The 23,079-nt window shown below is 52.4% G+C and overlaps 1 protein-coding gene across 5 annotated transcripts in view; it reads right to left on the reverse strand.

Annotated features, from left to right (window-relative positions):
• WHRN (whirlin) overlaps positions 1-23,079 on the reverse strand; it is a 90,799-nt gene that overhangs the window by 56,582 nt on the left and 11,138 nt on the right. For all 5 annotated transcript variants that reach the window (XM_064580143.1, XM_064580142.1, XM_064580141.1 and 2 more), the window contains exon 2: positions 9,985-10,203. In XM_064580143.1, coding sequence (XP_064436213.1) covers positions 9,985-10,203 — 219 coding nt within the window. The remainder of the gene's footprint in view (positions 1-9,984; positions 10,204-23,079) is intronic.

A 23,079-nucleotide genomic window follows, 5' to 3' on the forward strand; every position in this document is an offset into this window, starting at 1 on the left:
CCGGTTTGCTCCTCAGGCAGGAAGACCACATCAGAAAGGAGAACATCTGTGAGGCCCACGTTGCTCTCAGGGGGCAATGGGATTGGCCACCTGGAAGTGTCAGAGAGATGGATGTTCTGCAAGCGGCAGGCTCTGAGGACGGGCTTGACAACCCAGCCCTTGTGATCTGCCCCTCCCGGCCCAGTACAGCACCGCGGCTGGGAGAGCTTCGAGGTGACGTGGGTTCGAGGCCCGCCCTGTCTGCGATCACGCGCAGGCCTGGGCCCCCAGGGGGTGACGGTGTGTTGGTTACGGGTGCGGGCTCCGAAGCCAAACCGCTGGGGTTCATCCTGGCAGCAACACTTGCTGGGTGTGTTACCCTGAGTGGATGCCACCGCTTTCTCCTCTCTAAAGACGAGACTTTACTGGATTGTTGTTAGGGAGGAGTGGGTCCCCACATTGGGAGCATTTAGCATCGTGCCCGGCACAGCGGAGACTCTCGCTGTTGTTCTTATCTTCCCGGTGGCCCTCGCCGGCCAGCCACGGGGCTCGCTTGCACAGACAGGGTGTCCTGGAAAGAAGGCCGAGGTGTCCCCCCCGATGCTGCTGCCTCAGAGGCCGGGACGGGGTGTGCACTTGGGCTGTGGCTCGCGTTCGCTCCACTCGCTCACCCAGCCTCCCAAGTCTGGGCCTCGTGCTGGGCGCAGGATCACAGGAGTGGTGGGGACTGGTGGCTCACAGCGGAGTCCCTGCCAGGAGTTGCCTCCTCCCAGAGCAGCTCCCATCCAGGGACCGGGAGAAGACAGCAGGCGACAGCCCCACCCCTGCCTCAATTCAGGACAACCCTGCGGGCCCACTGCACCCCCAGTGCTCCCACGGGACCGGCTGAGGCCTGGGCGGGGCTCATGTCCCAGCCACTGCGCCCCCAGCCCAGCCCCGTGTCCCGTTACCAGCGTCGAACCCAGGGCACTGCCCTGCTGTGATGATAAATGACCACACACTTAGCAGCTTCAAACAGCACAGATTTATTACCTTACAAGTTCTGGAGGTCAGAAGTCTAAAGGGAGTAGACAAGACTGCATTCCTTCTAGAGGCTCTTAGCGGGGACTGTTTCCTTGCCTTTCCTAGCTTCCAGAGACCCCGTGCTTTCTTTGGCTCATGACCCATTCCTCTGTCTTCAAAGCCAGCAGGGTAGCACCTTCCCACCTCTCTCTGCTCCGGGCAGCACACCCCCTTTTTCTGACTCGGACCCTCCTGCCTCCTTCTCAGGCACCTGTGATTGCACTGGGCCCACCCAGAGAATACAGGAGACTCTCCCCATCTTAAGAGCCTTAACTTACCCACATCTGCAAAGTGTCTTTGGCTGTGGAAGGGGACCTCTTCCCAGGCTCCAGGGAAGAGGTGGTGGGTGTCTTGGATCGTCATTCTGTCGACCACAGACACTCCCCTAGAAACCTCCTCAGGGAAATCTTGGTCTCAGAGTCCATTCTGGGGAGCCTGATCTCCGTCAGAGTATCCCAGAAATATGACCTCCGAGCCGTGAAGACCTAGGGAGTCAGCCAGGGAAAGGGGGAGGGAAGACAAGTATTCCGGGGGCAGGAAGGTGTGCAAAAGCTCAGGACCCGGACACAGCACAGCCCCCAGGAGTCCCGCAGGGTTCTGTTTGGCTAAAGCAAGACAGGGAAGGAGGGAAGGGACAAGATTAGCCAGTGGGGGGGCCATGAGCCAGGCCGAGAAGACTGGGCTTTAGGTGGAAGAGAGACCTGCTCAGATTCATTCGGATTTTAGGAAGACTACCGGCCAGCAGAGCGGGCCGCTTCCTGGAGATCCTTCAGGAGAGGGTGTGCACCTTGAGACAGTGGCGGGGTGGGAGTGGGGGAGGCGGGGCTCAGATCTGGGGGAGCTCAGTGAGACCGGCTGAGGACGGAGTGTGCAGCTCCCACCCGATCCCCTGCCATGCCCGCACAATGCACCCCTTCCTTCATGCTCTGCCTTCAGGGCCTGGGGTCCACACACCAAGGCTCCAGCCCAGCTCCGTCCCTCCCCTCCCCCACCTGGGCTCTCCAGCTCTAAGTGCAAAAGATTCCGGGAGGAGAGAGCCAAGAGGAGCCCACGACAGCCAGATGGCAGCGACTGTCTGCCCCCTCTGAATGCCGAGGATGGAAACACACCTCCCCACCTCCCCACTACCTCCCCGTAAATCCGTTACGCGGGAATAAAACGGAGCCCGTATCACAGGGCTGTAATAACAGTCCTATCAACCACAGCGTAATCTGCCTCAATCACTGGCTGGAATTCAACCAGTGTTTGGCAGGAAAAAAATTCACCTACGGGAAGGACACTGAGCTGCACAGCAAGAAGAACGCCACCTCCACCGATAATATGAATAACTCATTAAACTAATTACTTGCGAAACGTACTATTTCCTGAATCCCAGGCACTGGTTGCATTACCCCCATTTAATCCTTTCTCTTCCTCTGTGGTTTCTATTATTACGCCCATTTTCCCGATGAGGACACTGAGGCAGGAGGGGTGAATTGACGTGGCCAAGGCCAGACGGTCGGCAGCTGGCCAGCCTAAGGCATTTAACCAAAACGCTGCGCTGCCTCCCACAGCGCTGAGAGTTCAAGTCCTGAGTCTGCCCTTTACTCCTGGGGAACCAGGGGGCAGGGTCCACTTTGTCTCTGATTTTCACAGTTTTCCCCGTCAGTAAACTGAGAATCGAACAATGTACCTGGGATAGGCACTGCCGCCACTCCCCTTCCTGCCTTGCCCTAGAACCCTGACCCTGTCCAGGAAGCAACAGAGCAGCCCCCAAAGATGAAGTCAGTCTGGGCCAAGGCTGTTCCCCTCTGCCAGGGATGTGGGTAGTCTGGGCCAGTTCTGGCCAATGGACATGATGGAGGATGTCTGCTGGTGGATGCTGGGAGCAATTCTCCCCTCAGAGAAGAAAGACACATAGGCCCAGGATAAGAAGGGCCTTCTGCATGCCTGCCCAGCTTCCACTCTGCTTTGGACACAGCTGTGATGGCAGGAGCAGTGGCTACCATTCTGCAACTGTGAAGCAATAAGCCAAAGACAAAAGCCAACAAGAGGAAGGACAGACTCACCAACAAACCACACCTGAGGCCACCTAGCCCCACACTCCTCAAGGCACCCTGTAGCCTGGAGATCCAGCCCCGGGCAGGGTGGATATATGCATGATGACTCCTTCATGGACCTCAGATCTTATGTCACCTTCTCAGGGCCCCTCCCTAGAATTATCCCACTAATATACTGCCCCCATGCCCTTTTCTTCTTTTCTTGTTTATCCCATTTACTATATACTATACATCACTATTTAAACACACACACATACACACACACACACAGGAACATAAGCTTTTGAAGGTAGTCATCCTTGGCTATTCCCTGCTGTATTCCCAATACTCAAAACAGTTTTTGGCCCACTGGAGGTACTCAATAAACATTTCAGGGTAAAAAGATACAAAAGGTACCTAGCACCTGCACCTAGTTGGCATTTGATACACGATGGTGGTTACTGGACTTAATGACCATACCCCAGGCACTATGCTCTGCACTTCTGCACGTGGTTGTCAACCCCTGAAACAATCCCACATGGCCACCATGACTATCCCTGTATCGTGGAGAAGGAAGCTTAAGTGACTAACCCAAGGGCAAGTGACTTGTCTAAGGTCACACGGTCAGGAAGTTCAGGAACCAGGCTTCAAACCCAGGCCCAAAGTCCCGGCTCCCTCTGTACGAGGTTGGGCCTCAGCCTGAGCCAAGGTGCAGGTCGCATCTTGTCTCTGTGGCTGATATAGTGAGTCTGGGGCAGTTGCCACTCCCCGAGCGGGGTCTGATCACTCAGCCTGGAGTGGGGGCCGAGGGCCAAAGACACCACGGTAGCCTAGGACTTGCCCATTTGCTCAGGGAAAAATGCCCCGGGTGGGTGACCCTTGAGCCTTACGCTTGGCTGCTCCTGACCCCATCGTTCTCCTAAGCGAATCCCAGGTGCTGAGCAGCCAGGCCCTGCTGTGAGTCCAGCCAGAGGGGGCCTCTCCTGAGGCTGTGTGCAGACCAGGCCTGAAGAGCCAGAGCCAGAGGACACTGGAGGAGGCGGGGGGAGAAAGGGGAGGCTCTTCCCCCTCAGGCACCAGAAGGTAAGGACGACAGAACTTAGGATCTGAGGACAACTTGGCCCCACCACTCATAGGCTGTGTGGCCTGGAGCAATTCATTCAGCCTTTCTGCACCTCCATTTTCTCATCTGGAAAATGGGAATATTGCTACCATCTGCAACTACTCTCAGATTTGGCTTCAGAGTCGAATGATTCTATGCAATCGCATTGAAATCTGAAAATGGGAAGCCGCTGGGAGTCTGGGGTTCTCTTGTGCTGGTTGCTGGCATGCATCACCCAATTCATAACCCCTCTCCAAGAAAAGAGGATGACAACATATGTGTGGCCTATGGAAACAACAGAAGCGGGAGAAAGAGCCCCTTCTGAAAGCCCTTCTCCATTTCTGTAGGGTGTTCTGCACGTGCCTTCCCAGAGCGACTGCCCCTTCGAACTAAGAACCCAAGAACAGTGCTTGTGCCCAGAAGGTCAGAATCAGTGGCAGGTCGGTAGGGAGGCGCTGACCTAGAAATACTACGCTCATTCCCTCCACCCTGAAGATGGCCCGCGACCCACCTCGCTCTTCCTTCCTTCTCTCCCACCACATCCCAGCCCTGTAAGCACGTTCAAACCACCCTCTGCTTCAAGCCATGTGAAATAATGAGCTTGCCCCCTGCCCCCCCAGCTCAAGAACAATCTTACTCTGAACAGCCCACAGAGAGAAGGCCGTCAGAGCCCTGGAAACTTCCCCAAGACCTATTTCCCACCTTTGAGATTCATCTTCTAGAACCAGAAACATCATGATTGGCTCCAGGGTCTCTTTTGGTTTTATCTTTATTACAACCAGTCCCACTTCCCTTGAAGGTGAGCTCATAGCACCCCTTTTTCCTCCCACTTTTGTAAAGGTCTTTGCAGACCTCTCATGGATGTCGCCCCTGTTCCCCTGCTGGCCAGGAGAATACTCAGTGAGTCCCTGCCGCTTACAGGAAAATGTCTCTGAGGCACACACACTCCTAGCCCGCCACCCCAGCCCTGCACTCTGTGCCCCAACTGTAACTCTCACGTGACACCAGCGGGGGGGGGTTCCCCAGACCCACCTGGTTCTTCCTAACCTCCCTCCCCCACTGCCACACCTTTCCCTCTGCCTGGACCACCGTTCCTGCCACTGCCATGTAGCCAAACTCCAAAGGCTACCTCCTCCAGGAAGCCTTCCCAAATCTCTAGCTGGCAGGATCTCCCTCCTCTGCACACCATAGCACCCACCCTGTCCCTTTTTTTTTTTTTTTTTTTTGAGAGAGAGAGAATGAGAGAGAGCACATGAGAGAGAGAAACAGACTCACTGCTGAGCAGGGAGCCCGATGTGGGACTCGATCCAGGGACTCCAGGATCATGACCTGAGCCGAAGGCAGTCGCTTAACCAACTGAGCCACCCAGGCGCCCCCTCCCTGTCCCTTTTACAGAGCATGCATCACACCGGACCTTGGGGCACCTCGGCTTGCCTCCTCTGGGCTCCTCACGCTGGGAAGGCTGCCAAGGGTGATGTCAGGACAGAGGGCTTGGAAAGAGACAGATCTGGCCTTGCCCCTGAACTCCACCCCTCCCAGGCGGGTGCTGTCGGGCACTGCCATGCTCTGCTGTGGCACCAAGGTCCGACGTGAAGACTGGGGAAGAACTCATACCAGCTCACACCCATTAGCATGGCTGCTATCGAAACAAACAAACCCCAGAAAATACCAAGTGTTGACAAGGCTGTGGAGAAACTGGAACCCTCGTGCCCTGTATGGGGGGATGTAAATTGGGCAGCCGCTGTGGAAAAACAGTATGGAGCTTCCTCAAAGCATTAAAAATACAATTACCACATGCTCCAGCCACATCATTTCTAGGTATTTCCCTGAAAGGATTGAAAGCAGGGTCTCCGAGAAATACTTGCCCACCCACAAATAGCAGCGTTATCCACAAGAGCCAAAAGGATGACACCACCCAGGTGAACAAAATGCGGTCCCTCCGTACAGGGGAATGTTATCGGCCTTAAAAGGGAAAGAAATCTCATCACGTGCTACAACCGGAATGAACTCGGGGGTCGTGAAGGCAAAGTGAAATAAATGAGTCAGAAAAAGACAAAATACCGTCTCATGCGAGGTGCCCGGAGTGGTCCAATTCAGAGACACACAGAAGACTGGTGGCTGGCAGGGGCTGAAGAGAGAGGCAGGGCGACTGTCCTCTAACAGGTTTGAGTTTGGTTAGAGTAAAAGCATCCTAGAGTTGGGGTCACACAGCAGTGCGCACGCACCTCATGCCACTGAACTTGGTACCATTTAGAATGGTGAAGAAGATACAATATATGTTACGTGTGTTCTGCCACAATTTAAAAGAAACCCCAGAGCACTGGGATTCTATCACCCTGCCCCTAAGCCACTGTTCAAGGTTTCCCAGCAGGGTGGGCCCCAGTGGGCTCCACCCCATCGGCCCCAGCTAACCAGGAAAGAACCCCAAAGAGGAAGGCATGACACCTGCTGAGCTCGGATGAGCGTCACCTCCCTTGTGGGTAAAGGAGAGGTGACAGAGACAGAGAACGTGCCTTTCCTCCTTGGACAGTGACGGGTTGGGCAGCAGTCCCCAAGGGCACAGGGTGGCAGGTGTTCACGCCCACACAACAATGCCAACTGGGGAAACAGATGGCCACATCCTCCTCTGTGACTTTGCAAAGAACAGTGTGTGAGGGTCTGATCACACAGGACTCAGATTCACACCCAGCAAGCATTTAACGAGTTGCTACCATGCCCCGGGCTGTTGGCAAGGTGTTTTCGTTTTAATTCAGTCATTCATGTAATAAATACTGAGCGCCTACACGGTGCCAGGCACTGATCCAGGCACTGTGAGTTTGCCAGGGCACAGAATCAACATCCGTACTGCCGTGACACGTACACAGTGCTGGGGAGAGTAGCCCCACCATTGTGTCCATCTTGCAGAGGAGACCGAGGCTCAGAGCAGTTAGGCAACTTGTCCAGCGTCACACAGCTGGCAAGCGGCGGAGCCTGGCTCCGGTGTCTTACCCGCCCTGTCGTACTGACAGTATCCCGTGTAAATAAGCACGTTCCAGTTTATTGCAGCCGTGGAGGCTGAGGGATATTCCGGACTGGGAACCCGGAGTGATGAGCCCTGCTGCACCCTGCCCCTCTTTGCCTCCGAGGACGTGACCGTAACCTGAGAGCTGATGGGTCTGATTCCCAGAGATTTACATCTGTTCTTCCCTTCTGTTCCTTCCTTCAGCCTCACGGGACGGCTCTCACACTTCCGTGTGGAGAACAGCCTTACTACGAACGGCCGTAACGCTAGAACCAGCTTCAGTGGACAGCGTCAGGTGCTTTTCCCAAGTTGCTTTACGACATGTGGGATTTTTACATCCACTGTTGCCCTGGGCACTCTGTCCCTAGAAGGTGTGCGTCCACTGGGGTCAGGCTAGGAGTGTTGAAGGTTGGCACAGGAAGTCTGGGAGTCTGGTTGTGGGGATCTGGAATATTAGACAATTCCAGGACACCAGAGAGAAGAGAGTCAGAGCCCGCCAAGCTCTGGGCCCAGGGAACAGAAGTGCAGGCCCCAGAGACTTTCCCACAACCCTCACAACAGGAAATGGGGGTTTCCAGGCTGCATCCAGCAAGAAGAGGAACAGAAGGGAGGGCAGGGGCTTGTCTGGAGCTGTGAGATCTGTGAAGGCCACTCTGGTGTGGTCCAAGGTATTTCCTGCCCCCTGAGGTCTCTGGTCCTCCCCGGAGCACGATTCTCTAAGTCTCTGCCTTCCACGTTCCTACCTAGGTTATTCTAAGACTTCTAGAGGGCACCTTATCTCCTCCCAGCCCGCCCACCCACTCAATTCCAGCGACAGGGCCCTTCTTGCTAAGCCTTGAGGACGTGACCTGGTTCCCACCTCAGGGCCTTTGCCCATGCTGTCCTTGCTGCCTGGGATTTTCCAAGTGCATGGCAGCTCCTTCTTCCTCCCCAGGTCTCAGCTCAGAAGTCATCCCCTCAGAGAGGCCCTCCTTGACCACCTCATCCGAAGCAGTGCCTCCCTCTCCGTCACTCTCCACCCCTCCCTCTCTGGATTTTACTTCCTTTCATCACTCTTCACCACCTTAATGATCTTGCTCACTCATGCTCCTTTCTGGATTACGGTCTCACGCCTCCCATGACCTCCAAACTCACTAGAAGCTTCTCCACAGCAGGACCTCATTCTCCTATCCGTTTCTCTGTTCCTCCCCCCTACCACAGCATCAAGCGCACTGCAGGTGCTCACTAAGTACTAAGTACGGGGTGACCAGGGGGGCCTGTGGAATGGGTCCTAGTTGCCACAGTCCTCTGAGTCTCTCTCGGATTCCTGCGCTTTGAAATGTAGACGAGGACAGCTACTCAGCCGGGTGGCCATGAGGATTCACTAAGACGCTGTAAGCACAGCGCCCAACACCCATCAGCGCCATGCCCTCCGCAGGAAAGGGGCTCAAGGGAAAGATAAAGCCAGTTCCCTGCCCAGTTCTGGAAGGCTGGCCTTGAAAACGACTCCACGCCTCAGGCAGCCTTGCTGGCTCAAGACCGCTGCGGAGCAACATGGATCGCCTGGCGGGGAGGGGGTCCGAGCCCACCTCTGCCCCACCCAGCGGGGCCACTACAAAGAGGCCCAGGCGGCTCCGGCGGAGGGGCCTACCGCCCGGCTTCCCCGCCACTTCTCACCCGCCGCCTGCACAAAGAACACAAAGCACGCTAAATGGACGGGCGGCCTTATGGACGGGAAAGGAGAGCTGAGCAAGGGTCTCCAGAGGGCAGGCCTTGGCCTGGAACCCCAAGCCACGTGGCCCCCGGGCTGTGGGTGTCCAGGTCCTAGCACACCGGGAGAACTGCACGCAGGACTTACATTCCTGGTCTCCGGAGCAACCAGGGGGGGCGGTACAAACAGCACCCACAGCAACGCTCAGAAACTCGGGGGAATCATCTCCCGGTGGGTGGTTTTTGTTTGTTTGGTTGTTTTTTTTATTGAAACAGTCACGATATGAGGGGAGGAGGGCTTCGATGCCCCCCCTCCCCGCCCCACCGTCTTCAGGTGACCACACCCCCTGGTGCTCGTGGGCCACAAGCCTGCCTCTGGAAAGAGGCAGAGAGCTGACACGGTGGAAATCCCTTTGCCCCGGGAGGCGCACGCTGAGCTCCTTCCTCCGCTTCGGTTCTGGAACTGCCCACCCCGCCCCGTGAATTCTCACTTGGTACAAGGTGACCAGCACCAGTTCCTGCTCTTGACAACCCGAGACGCCCAGCTGCAGGGGGTTCCCTGTGGAGCCTGGAGTCCGGGCAACTGCGTGTGGCCGTGCGCCTGGGTCCTGACCACTGAGAAGCTGAATCATGCTGAATTTGAAGGGGGGCCCTGAGCTGTCTCTTCTCCCTTTCCCACTCCAGAGGCTAGAATGGGGGACCTGGCATGGCGCAGCTTTAAACATCAGAAGGGGCAAGGGCCCAGGGGATGACGATGGGGGTAAGGGTGGGTCCCAGAGTAAGATGGGGAGCAGAGCTGCCACTCCAGCCCCCACCATCCCCTCTGTTCTGTGTCAGGGAGAAATAAATGATCTGATTTAAGTCACAGTCTTCAGGCTCTTTGGTTGGTAGGACCTTAGGCTGTATCAGAATATACATTGCATGGGTCAAAAAGAAAAGAAGACAAGATGAAACCCTTCGGTAGGGCCTTGAGAGAAGAACAGAACCCTGAAAGAACCAAGCCTCTTTGTCCAGCCTCTAAGAAGCGTCCCTGTTCTGGGTGTGGCAGGGAGAACGGGGTCTCGGGGGACCAGTCTCCCCAACCAGCCCTCTGCCCCTAGCCGGCCTGCTGAGGCCGAGGCCAGGCAGCTCACCTTTTTCTCATCCCCGCCTTGCAGGAGATGCAGGGTGCTCCTCGGGTCCCCCTCGCGCTGCCTCAGGGTGTTGCCGTGGGTCTGGGGCAGGCCTGAGGGCGGGGAGATGCTGCGGCCCTGTGGGTCCACCCAGGTGTAGATGTGGTTGGTGACGTAGCCCCTAGGGATGCGCCCTGCTGAGCACACAGACAGCACCAGCTTCTTTGAGCCCTTCAGAGCCTAGAGAGGGAGAGAGAGAGAGGGATACAGGGGTTAGTAGGAAGGGGGCAGTGAGGGACAACCCTCCCAGTACCCAGAACTTACTTCCCACACCGGGAGCAGGAGGCCAGTCCCTGAATCATCCCCCATTTTTTTTCTCTAGCCCTCAATTTTTATCCTATGGAAACGAGGACATCCGTCCCACCCTATCTTGAAGTGGATCAAACCTCTCAGCACAGCTGTGCAGAGAAGAGTTAACACAGCAGGCCTAAGACTGCATCCTCAAGAAGGCCTGCTTGGCTGGCACCTAGGAACCTGGATTCTGAGTGTTCCTCCCATTCCCTAATTGGGAAGGGTGGCTCACCGTGCCTAGGTTCCTTGTGCAAACTATGTTGGGGTCTGGAATGTGGGTCCAGGCAGAGAGGACCTATGTGACCATACCCCAATAAAAGCCCTGGCACTGATTCTCTAAGGAGCATCCCTGGTGGACAATATTTCCCAGCTCATCCTGGGCTCATCCTGCAGCAAAGGGAGACTCAGAGGCTTGCGCCTGGTTTCCTACAGACTTTGTCCCCTGCACCTGTTCCCTGTGCTCATTTTGCTGGGTATCCTTTTGCTGTCATAAATCTTAAAAAAAAAATTTTTTTTATTTATTTGAGAGAAACAGAGAGCACGCGTGAGAGCACGAGGGACAGGGGGCAGAGGGAGAGGGAGAGGGAGAGGCAGGCTCCCCACCGAGCAGGGAGCTCGACGCGGGACTCGATCCTAGGACCCCGGGATCGTGACCTGAGCCGAAGACAGATGCTCAACCCACTGAGCCGCCCAGGTGCCCCTTGCTGTCATCAATCTGAGCCAAAGTACAACTATATGCTGAACCTGTGAGCCCTCGCAGAACCCAGGGGTAGTCTTAGTGGCCCCGACAAGAGAGTCAAGAGATGAAATGACTGATAATGATGGCCGGACGTTTATAAAGAGCCTGCCTGTGTCACTCAGCCCTGCACCTGGCATGCTTTGTCTCCTCCTGAAATCCTCATGGAATCCAATCTTGTCGGGAGAGAGGTCCATTATCCAGATGAAGAAATAGAGGGAAATCGTCTGCCTACATTAGAAGGGAGGGGTTCCTTTTCCATAGTAACTAATTTTGAGTGTAGACACCACCTTCATTCTACGTTTTCCAGTCTGGGGATGGAAGCACCTCGAGGAGAGAGGAGTCCAAACTCTCTGCCCCGGGGTGGATGCTGAGATCGGCCATACTGCTTTCCTACGGGGCACCTGGAGCTGAATGACGCCGTTTATTGAGGGACAGTCACTTAGCGCGAGGATTAATAGCAAACCCTGCAACTGGGGGGCCGGAGGCTGCTCACACGAAGTCCACGCTGCTGCTAAAATCACATTTATAAATGATTACGAAGAGTACCTAACGCCGTGGATCCGTGATACGCTCTACCGCACAGTGGGGTCAGAGGACACCCATTGAATCTTACAGTATGATCTCAGTGATGACGTTAAGATAAAAATCACACAGGAAAAACAAAACAAAACTGAGGAGCGATGCGCCAACATGCCAACAGTGCAGGATTATGGGTGATTATTATTTTGTTCTTCCTGTGTCTCAGTATTTTCCAAGTGTTCCAGAATGAGGATACATTGCTTTTGATCTCAGAAAACAAGAATATGCCTCAAAAAGGGGGAAGGAAGTACCTAGCTCTCTGCCTCCCCCAAGCTTGCCTGGATGTGCCCCGGACTGCATTCTCCTGACTCCCCAGGACTCTGGACAGACCAAAGGGACCAAGGGAGGAGCTTTCCCCCATAGGGGAGAACCCCGGCTGCATGTCTGAGCCTCTTCCAGAGGAGGAAGGGTAAGCCGGGAGGTGCCGGGGCCCCTCAATTCCACAGCTAAATGCCAGTCCCCGGTGGAGGGATAATGAGAATCTGGCAGCTCTCCAAAAGGCTGCTTTTACAAAAGATTTCTGAGAAGATGAGCAGGGAGAGAGTTGGTGCCCTTTTAGCAAGTCCCCCGGACTCCCCCGATAGGACAGCTGGGAAGATAAAATCTGTGCAAAGTTTGAGGGGCAGGATGGAGAGGCTAGTGAGCAAGGAGGCCTCTGGGGGAGCAAACAGGGAAGGGGGGCGTCACAGGGCGGAAGCAACCTCAGCAGATACCTGTGAGGCCCTCTGCCTTCCTGACCCTTCCTCCCCGCCCAGGGCTCCGCTCCCTCCCCCGTGAGGGCACTGCTGGCTGGAGGCGGTCCCACTGGCCGGCTTCTTCCCCGCTCCCTCCCTCGACAGACTGTGAGGCCCGAGCCCGCCACTTACTCGACAAGGGCTGACTTGAGGGCCTACTGCGTGCCGGGCCCAGAGAGAACAGGTGGGCACATCCTCGTGGCACCTGCAGCCGGTTAGAGATGCTACTTCCCCTGGCAGGTCCTCGGAAAAGTCTGGCAACGCCAGAATCAGGAACAGAGGAATGCAAGTGGTAAGAACAGAAACGGTGGACGGAGGCAGAACTGCATTTAAGCCGTACTTCTGTCCCTTATGAGTCATGAGTCCCGGGGCCGGCGCTTCCTGCCTGAAAGCAGCACCATGAAAGGACAATACCCACTTCTCAGCGCGGTGGGGATTCCAGGAGACCATGCGCAGGAGGTCCAGAGCCTGTGCACACAGGAGGAGCTCAGCGGGGCTGAGCCCACTCGCCGCTCTTCCAGGAGTGTCTGCACTGAGAAGGGAAACCAGATGCAGAAAAGCCTCGTCCAAGGAGCTACACAAGGAAGCAGGTGGGGGAGAGCACGCTTTGTATTCTGTAGGCTGGCCAGAGTGGAACTCTCTTGGTCAGTTCTATAAATAGGCAGGCAGCAACCTTGAGAACGGAGAGGAGGTTAGTGCCTTTGATGAGAAGACCATGGAGACCGGGCACTGGGGAGGGCCTGGGAGCACAACGAGTCCCCCACGTGCTGCCTGCCTCCAGTATCTTACAGAAGGGGACTGTGGGAGCCCGACATGGGAAGGGACAGAGAGGGAACGAGTATGAAAAGGACAGCCAAGGACACACAGGAGGCCAGCCCTGGGCAGGCCCCCTCCCCTGTGCACCTCGGTTTCCCCATCACAAGACTGAGGGGCCAGAATATCTGACGGCCACTCAAGTGGAGACCCTTCCAGAACCTCTGATGTTGGCGTTTTTGGTAACTGGGGGCTTCCAGTGGGGTCTTGGAGAGCAAGAACATCACCATCCAAAACTGAACGAGCCCAAGAACAAACCCGAGATTCCTGAGACAGCGCTTGCCACGCCAGAGCAGGCTTTCAGGATAGGCCTGGGTGCAGGGGCCGGGAGACGCCGCTCGAATGCCCACTGCCCTTTTCAACTAAATATGTGTCACGTACGGAAGGCAAGGAGGCGGGGGATGGTCTAAGAAGCTGGTTTCTGTCTTCTTACTGCCTTTTTGTCTCCAGTTTCCCAGACAGCCGCTTGCTTGTTGGAAAGAGTGGCTCTGAACGGAGAAGTGAATTCCTAGAGAGGGCTGGCCGGTGCCCCCAGCCTGGCACACAGAAGGCCACCCCCGGGCTCGGGCGCCGACTGCGCCTCAGGTGCACCCGGCCATTCATTTCTCAGAACCAGCAGCTTCTCTGGCCGGAGCGAGCCTCCATATAGCACGCAGCTTAGGCGGCAGAGGAACCTAGAAGGAACTCCCGCTGCGAAACAGCGGCCCAAGCACGTCCCCGTTGCGCCACTGGCTCGCTGGGTGGCCCAGGGCTATGCCCTTCTCTCGCTGGGCCTCGGTTTTGCCAACTGGCAATGAGCAGCTTGAACTCACTAACAGCGGAGGTCCTGCCCCCATAGGAAACTTCAATGTCTTCTGGTTAGTGGTTCCATCCAGAAGGAAAGGCTGTATTTACCCATGACAGTCATGAGTCATGGCAGCAAAGAGATCAGGGGCTTTGAAATACACAGGGACAGAGTCCAGGCAGCTCTCAGGGAGTGAGTCCTCGAGATTGCGTGGGCTGAGGCTGCTACCAGGTCCTTGAACCAGATCCTGAGCCTGGGGGCTCCGAGGCTCCCTGTCAGCCGGAAGGGACCAACAGCCAGAAGGACAGACGGAGCATCCGAGGTGTGGCAGGATGCACGCGGCAACTCAGCTTTATTGTCGGCAGCAGGGGACCTCCCAAGGGACCCGAGGGCCGGGGAAACAGACATTCCTCCAATGGGACTGCAGCTGTGCAGCTCTGTTCCTTGCAGCCTGTGGGTGGAAAACCACATCCAATACCCACCTTAAAGCAACGTGGATGCTCTGCTTGTGCAAGCTGGTGACTGTCACCCATGCCTGTCTCCTGCGTGGCGGCCCGCACAGCCGGTCTCCTGAACCAACTGTTTATTAGCTGTGCCACCTCACACAGGTTACTGACCCTCCCTGTTCATCTCTTTCTCTCCTGTAAAACGAAGATCATAATTCCACTCTCTCTCTGGATAGAGGGGCCCTATATGGCACAGTGCCTATCACTGGAGAATTCAATGAGCTGTGGCTTAAAAAGGGCACAGTGTGAGACCCAGGGAGAGTCCACTATAGACGGAGCGGTCATCAGAGCACTACTCCCACGCTGTTACCATGGGTTTGCTGCTAAAACCTGACCTAGGGCTCGCGTGCGTTCCACGGAGTCAGATCCTTGAAATCTCGATCTGACCCAGCAGACAGCATGGTTCAGATACCATCCAGCAGCAGATGACTGTTGAGGCAGCGTGTTATGGTTACAGAAATGTAAATTATATGTGTATGTCTTCACACTTAATAACTTGCTACTTGGATTAATGCTCTCAGGAGGCAAATTTGCGTCACTCAGCTCTTCAGAGCCGACTGGATTCACAGCCCAGGCGACGGGATTCTCTGCTCAGCAGAGGACAGAGAAAGCCATGGGAGATGGCCACAGCATAAAGGGGACGGGGCGTTGTGTGTTCACACGGCAGATGCACAGATGCTCCTATGTTCAAGAACACACACCAAAGCGCAAGTGTGAAGTGAACCACAAGGTCACAGGATGATGAGACTACTGTCCTCAGGGGCATGGAGGACACATTGCGAAGTCTCAAGGAAGGGCACATCATGGTGACTCACCCAGCCTATTTCAGGACACAGACCTTGAAGGGCGAGGTTTTCTCTTCTCTGGAACAGAGATGCTTAGCCTCAGGAAGGGGAGCCCGTCTAAGAGCCAGGTTCAGGTTAGTGATCAGGAAGAGAGGAAAGAAGGATGAGCGCTTGCTCTTCCTGACCCCACCCTGCCCAACTGGGGCTCACTGGGCACCAATCCTGACTCTGCTGTTGACTTGCTGTGTCACACAGCGAATTACTTAACCTCTCTGTGTCTGTTTCTGCATTTAAGATGCAACTGTTGTAAACATTATTAAGATAACATAGGGGTGCCCAACTGGCTCAGTCAGAGAAGTGTGCAACTCTTGATCTCAGGGTCGTGAGTTCGAGCCCCACGTTGGGTGTAGAGTTTACTTAAACAAACTCAAAAAAAAAAAAAAAAGTAGACTGCCTATACATAGTATCTAGCATCTGGCACATAGTAGGTACTAAATGTGAATTTCCTTCCTGAGTCTACCAGCTCCTTCTCCCAAACCCAAGCCCCAGAATTCCCTAAAGCTCTAATCTACATGGACACAAATACAGAGGCAGCTCTAGCCTCTCTCATGACTTTCCTCATCTCCAGAAACATCCTTCCTTCCTTTAATCCACACTTCCTCACATCTGCCCTGCCTTTGACATTCAGCCCATGCCCGCCACCTCCAGGAAGCCTTCCTGGATTGCGACTGACCCTCCATCTCCAAGAACACCCAGCACGCTTCTATATTTTCATTACCATGTATACTAGAGTCTCTGCATCAGCTTCATACATCCTGCCTCTAGAACTACAAGATATGTTCCTTGAGACACAGTGCATGTTCGGTTTTCTTTATAACCTCTTCCAACAAAATATTTATTGAGCTCTCTAAATGCCAGGCAGCCCCCAGGGAATCTGTTCAAATGAGGCTGCAGAAAGATCAGTGCTCTAGACTAGGGCTCAGGCAGCCTTAGGTCAGCACCCCATGCTTCTCCACACTCATGGGAGACATCACCTCAGGCATGCATGGGATTTGGTGAGAAAAGCAAGAGTGGCCGGGGGGCTACAGCTCTGGAGCCAGGCTACCGAGATTCCCATCCCAGCTCTGCCAGCTGCCAATGGCAACCTTGGGCAAGTTACCAGTCCGTGCCCCAGTTTCACAGGCATAAGACAGGTTAGGAGCGGTATTATATCACAGGGTGGTTGTGAGGATTAAATTAGTTTACATGCATAAAATGTTTAATGCCTGGAACACAGGTAAGAGCTGCAAAAGGGTTAGGTATGATTATAATAGGGAACCCAGAGTAGAAGTCTCAACCCACCATCCATGATAACCACTGTCTGTCCTTCCAGAATGTTCTGTGCATTTTATAAATATGTGGATGCACATATACAAAACTACTGTTGTCGGGGCACCTGGGTGGCTCAGTCGTTAAGCATCTGCCTTCAGCTCAGGTCATGATCCCAGGGTCCTGGGATCGAGCCCTACATCGGGCTCCCTGCTCGGTGGGAAGCCTGCTTCTCCCTCTTCCACTCTCCCTGCTTGTGTTCCCTCTCTCGTTGTGTCTCTCTCTGTCAAATAAATAAAACCTTAAAAAAAAAAAAAAAAAAAACTACTGTTGTCTGATCTTCATAGAAATTGACTCACACTTAACATTTTCATCACCATGTTTTTTCCAGCTGAAAAGATGTATTTTGAAGATCTTTGCTCACCAGTTCAATGACATTAAGCTCATGTCTTTGTGCATGCACTAGGGCCCGCTCCCTGGCAGAGATGCTCCACCACTGAATTCTCACTCTATTGTCGGACATGTAGGTGGTTTCTCGGTTTTTGCCACTGCAAACAAAGCTACGATAACAAACCTTTTCATGCATCTTGAAGCACACACGGGTCTAATTCTCTAGATCAGAGATAAGTGGAACTCCTAAGGCAGCGGGCAAAATTAATGCATCTTTTTTCATATGCAACCTTGTCCCTCCCTGTTGTAGTTCCTACAACCGCCTGCAGGGGGCAGCACCATGACATCCGTGCCTACAGAAGGCGCTGTGGATGGGACTGGGTGCGGGCTTTCCAATGCCTTTTCCCAAAGCAGAGCTCACTCTGGTGCAGGGATCCATCCTCTTTTATGCTTTCTTCCACAGGCTCCAGAAATCTAGTTATAGGCAAACCTTGGCTCTATTTTCCAACCGCATCTGGAAACTAGAGAATTGCCAAGCACCAAAATAAAAAGGTATCTTAGGGTGAGGATTCCCCCCCGCCCCGAGAGTTTTTCAGTGAAAGGTATATTCACTAGAAAGCCATTCCCAAACAAAGTTCTATCTCTTCCTGGCTAAGATACTTTAGACAAGTTGCCTCAGCTTTATCACCTGTTAAATGGGGCTACTAATGCCTACTCTTACAGAGTTACTGTGGGGACAAAGTGAGGACTGACGAGATAATGTACACAAAGCACCTTGCGCTAAGTACGGTGCATAGCGGGTGCCCAACCATGGTGGCTAATATTATTGGTAACAGCAAAGTTATAGGGATGACCACACATTTTATTCTTCCCATTGCCCAGATGAGTAAAGAGACTCTAGGTGGTGGCATGTCTTAAGCAAGGTCAGAAAAAGGATAAGAGGCAGGGTTTGGATTTGAATCTTGGACTTTCCAAACTCATGCTTCTTTCACCAGTAGTGAAAGGGGGTTCAGATACCCAAGGGTAACCCCTCTGTCTTGGCCTCACAAGATGGACAAGGAGAAGGTCTGAAGAGGGGATGTGGGACTTACAGACCATAAACAAGTGAGAACCCCCCGAACTCTTGAACCCTGAGCTGGTGCTGGGTTCAGCCACATGGGCTAGAAAGACCCTCCCCATTCAGCCCCACTTTGAGGGAGGACAGAAATTAATGGCGTGTGCTCTCTGCCCCAGGGGTGTATTTTAATGTCATGAAAAAGTAAAGCCCTAATTAGTCCTGTCTTCAGAGCTCCTTTCCTCTGCATCACATTTTTATCTGTGTTAATTACCTCTTACAGAGACCACTAACTGCAACAGCCTCTAAAATCAGTCTCTGCTGCGCAGCCAGGACATCCTTTTAAGATGCAGGTGGACCCTGTCCCCTCCCCGCCGAAACGGTCCCACTGCTTCTGATGTAAAATGCGAAGACCTCACAGTGTGTCTCAGGCCTGTGCGGCTGGCCCTAGAGCCTGCCTGGTCAGCCTCTTTGCCAGCCTCATCGTCTGTCCCTGCCACTGGCCTTTCTTACAGTATCAAACGCTCCAAGTTCTTTGCATGTGCTGCTCCCTATCCCTGAAGGTACATACATCAACATACGTATACAGTGATTATTTTATTTATATCCTTCTCAGTAGATAGAGAAGTCGGGGAATTCTTCTGTTTTGGGCACAGATGTGTCAATAAATATGAAAGACTGGAAATCGTGGGTGATTCCACATAAAATGAAAGACAATGAAGAAATGCAATTGTAATTGCCTTCCTTCTGAAATTGATTGCCTTCCTTTTAAAACTGACCGCCAATGAAGAATTTTACCTCTCTTGAAATACCAATGAATTCTCTAGTAGAATGTAAACAATGCATGAATTTCCCTTTTTGCCTTGGTTGCTAGGAAGCTCACAACTCCACTTAAATATGAAATATTATTCTTATTAAAGGCAACACACACACACACTTTCCAATATGGTTTCTGAGCTCTGTGACTTTTTCATGATGTCCTTTCTAGGTTAAGTCATTCAATTATTTCTGAAGTAGGAAGAAATATTAATCACAAATATATTAACAAGTAAGTAAATAGGACATGTGGAGTTCAAAGAGGATGTTCAATCACACCAATCATATAGGAAGAGCTCAGGAAAACAGCTGCCGAGTGAATGAATGAATGCTGAAGTACATCTCAAGGATCAGACACCTTATACACAGAGTTGGAGGCAGAGATATTTTCATAGATGCTTGGGCAATAACTCTGCTTTCTCATCCTACTCTCTCCTTCCACTCCCCAGAAATACTTTACTGCTGCTGACTTTGGTCTCAGAATCATGTCATTTAAAAACATTCCCTTAAATAAAAGTCCAAAAACTGTTAGTTTATATTCTACTGGAACGTTGACATAAGCGGGTAGTGGTATGCTGAGAAAGTCACTGGGTCTCAAAGAACGGTGGCTTCATGTTGGTGTCCCTCACAGCTGTGTGCCCGTCAGGAGGCCAGGATCTGGGGCAAAGCTTACCACACCTGCTCTGGCTCTTTGTGGCCACCTCACCTCTTCAAGGGGCTACATCCTCAGGGAAATCAATATGGACTGCAGAGCAGTCCCCCCTTCCACGAGATGCAGCTCAACATATGCATGAAGCAAAAATAAACAGAAGCACGTGATCCAACCATCAAGGAATGTGAATGCACAGAAATAAAGGCCAGGGGAGAGGGCAGAGAAACGACAGCTAGTTAGGAAGGTGGAATAATCAACATCTTCTTTTCCCCTTTTGAGTTGTTTTTTTTTTTTTAATGTTGTTTCAGTTTGCCTTTAATTGGAGCCTTACAAAGTAGAGTTCAAGAAATCAACTCTTCATCCCCTCCACTGTTCTTTCTTTATGAGTTTGACCTTCTCCAAAGGCTTGGGGTGAAGAAGGCAGCCCTTGTTCCAGTACTGGGAACACCAGGATCCCGGAGGCTGGAACAGGGACCTGACATTTCAAAGCCCCTGATCCCTGGTATCTTTGCTCCTAAATGTCTCAGTGAGTTAAGGCTGTAGGAAAAGGAAAAACATGAAGGATCAAAAGAGAGAGAGAAAATGTTGTCCTTGGGGACAATGCCATGAGAAATTTGTAAGACAGTGACAGAGTCGCCATCCCCTTGCAGAAGAACTCAGAAGATGAGGACAGAGCAGATTCCAGAAAGATATTGATTCCCTTTTAATGCAATTCTTCAATTATCCACTAAGCCTGGCTTTTAGTCTCTTATAATTTAAGTAAATTGCTTTACAAATGTTCTTTTAAATTTGGTCTCTTTATTCTTTTCGTTTTTCTTTTGGGAAGAACAAACAAGATTCTAGGAGTCATAAACATAATCACTCAAGGTGAGCCTCGATGGGTTTCCAATGGCGTTGTTGTGATCTAGAACCAATGTCCACAGCACATCCACCATCAGAAAAATCTGATTATATATCAACATTTTCTTGGCCCAAGAGCGGATACATGGATGGGGTGTATTGTCCTGGAGGACACTTAACATTCCTGTCCCTCATCACTTTCTGTGCACTCCGTTAACAAGGGATAGGCCTCCAATTTAACTCACCCTCGAACTGAAAGATCTGAATTCCAGGTGGATGAATCAACCACCTAACAGCTACTCCTAATAACCATCTCTTAAAGAAAAAGGCTGATAGATCTGAGGAGCTGGAAATGTAACATTCTTGTGGTTAAATGGGCATAGGACATCAATAAGTTACACACCAAAAATAAATAAATGTATATATATCACATACATACATAATAATGTACGTATATGCAGCTATACAAATAATAAACATGCAAAGGAGTTCAACTTCACTATTTAAATTATGCAAATTAAAATAGGATACTTTTTTGTCTGTCTGATAAGCAAAAACGGAAAAGAAATATAATATCCGGTGTTGGCAAGGCTGGGGGAAAACGAGGCTTCGCATACACGGCTAACACTGGTAGAGCGGACTGTAAAATAACAAACTCTGCTTCCCCAAGAACAATCTGGCAACAGTTACCCAAGTCTTAAAATTCTGCCTATGCCCAGAGCCAATGCCACTTCTAGAAAGACAGCCCAAGGAATTTTTAGAGACATGCTTCCAGATTAACATGCCAGGACACATTGTCTAAAGCGGCAATGTGGGTAACGTTTAAAAAACAACCTGTCCAACAAGAAGAAATTAGTCCAATAAATCACGCACCTCTTTGCTATGACGTAATCATTAAAAACCATGTTCTAGAAACATTTATTGGGGTCAAAAAAGAGTCATGATCCACTGTTTGGTGAGACAGGCTCAAAAACTATGTTCAGAAAGGCAGTTTTGTAGAAAATTCCCAATAGGGATTTACACACGTAGGCATGCGGGGGACTGGAAAGATGACAATCAAATTGTCAATAGTGATTATTTCTGGGTGGAGCGGATTATCGATGATTGGGGGGGTCCTTTTCCTTTGTGTTTTCCTGGGGTTTCCGAGCTCTCTAAACTGAACCCATCTCTCTCGGGTCATTAACGCACACACATATTTTATTTTAAATGCGCAGGCGGACTCCTCTGCTCCTCATGTCTCCTATGAACCAAACAAAATGGCCCTTCCTTTGTCCAGTCTGTGATGGTGTTGACGACCACCGGCCTCTTACAAGAGGCCCGGGGACCCCTGTTCGCGCCGTGCCCACGAAGCAGGCAACACAGATTCGCAGCCTCCGCCAATCAATGAGATGATCTCCGAAGTCACGGGTTTATCCTAATGGGGCTGGAGGTGAGGTCACAGTTAATCTGTTTAGGGAATTTCCACAGACAAGGCACAAAATAAAATCCTGACAAAGGTCGGGGCATGGCAAGAGAGCTAAGAGGGGGAGAAGGGGGGCGGATAAAAAGGCCAAGAGTGCGCAGGGCCGCCTGGGTACCTGACGTCTAGTCAATTAAGATGCACAGAGCTCGCCCAGGAAAGGGCAGGGCGGCCGTGGCCTGGGCTGTCTGCTCACTCCTGGGTTTTCTGATCAAAAGGCTGCAACACCGTTTCAATAAGGAAAAAAAACATCAGAGAGGAAATGTACATTTACTGAAATGGGGCTCCGGCCAGCGCGGTGCTAGGCTGGACACCCACCAGAAGGTGGCAAGGAGCACACACGTGGGAGGCAAGAAGATCAGGAGTTCAAATCCCAGCCCTGCCACCTCCTACGTGTGTACTGGTGGCCAGGCCCTTCCTCTTCCCAGTGCTCGGCCTCCTGTCCCTGGGGGCTGCGCCCAAGGGTTGGTGCGGACATTTGCGGCAAGCCCTCGCAGAACTCCAGGTGGCACAGAGACGCCCGTCCCTGGGGGCCGTAGTTATTCGTGGGCTCAGTATTACAAGTTCATAAGCACGTTAGGTGCTATGTATTTTATACCAGGAAGAGTGTTACCTGGTAGGGAAAAGCCCTATGTTCACCCCAGCGCAACGGGGTGAACATAACAGGTAATCATGAAATGCTCAAATCGACAGATAACCCCAGTGCTTTCACGGTTACCCGCATGGCCATTGGTATCCCCATTTTAGAGACGAGGAACTTGAATAGGGAAGTTAAGAAACTTGCCTACCATTTGGCTATTATTCGCATTACGACGTTATCAAAGAGGCATGTGAGAATCAGAGAGGTCAAGGAATTTGTTCAAGGCCCCACGGGTGCACAGAGCCCCTGGCTCCAGAGCCCAGGCTGAAGCATCACGGGAGGCCACCTCTCCCTGGCTCTGGAGCGACAGATACATCCCCTCAAGTCAACAAAACCTGGTTTTAATTCCTGGCTCTGCCTTCCTGTCCATCTTTGTGACAACAGGCAAGTGACAAACTCTGCAATTTTTTTGCCCAACGAAGCAATAAAAGCGGTACCTCCTTTGAACCTATTGGGCTAGTGTGAGGTTCAAGTGAGTTCATACACAGAAAGTCCTGAGAATGCCGTCCGGATTACTGTAAGCCCTCAGTACAGAAGTTATTACTGGCCACAGAGCAATTCAAGGAAACCCTGGGGGGTGTATAATCTGTGTCCCAACAAGTGAAACAGGGTCACTAGGCTGATGGAGCCGCAGGGGAGGGGTTCCTGCAGATGGGGTAGCTGCAG

The sequence above is a fragment of the Mirounga angustirostris genome, unplaced genomic scaffold, assembly GCF_029215605.1.
Source record: "Mirounga angustirostris isolate CCGP_5_RB_7025 unplaced genomic scaffold, mMirAng1.0.hap1 SCAF_15, whole genome shotgun sequence".
Taxonomy (NCBI): Eukaryota; Metazoa; Chordata; class Mammalia; order Carnivora; family Phocidae; genus Mirounga; species Mirounga angustirostris.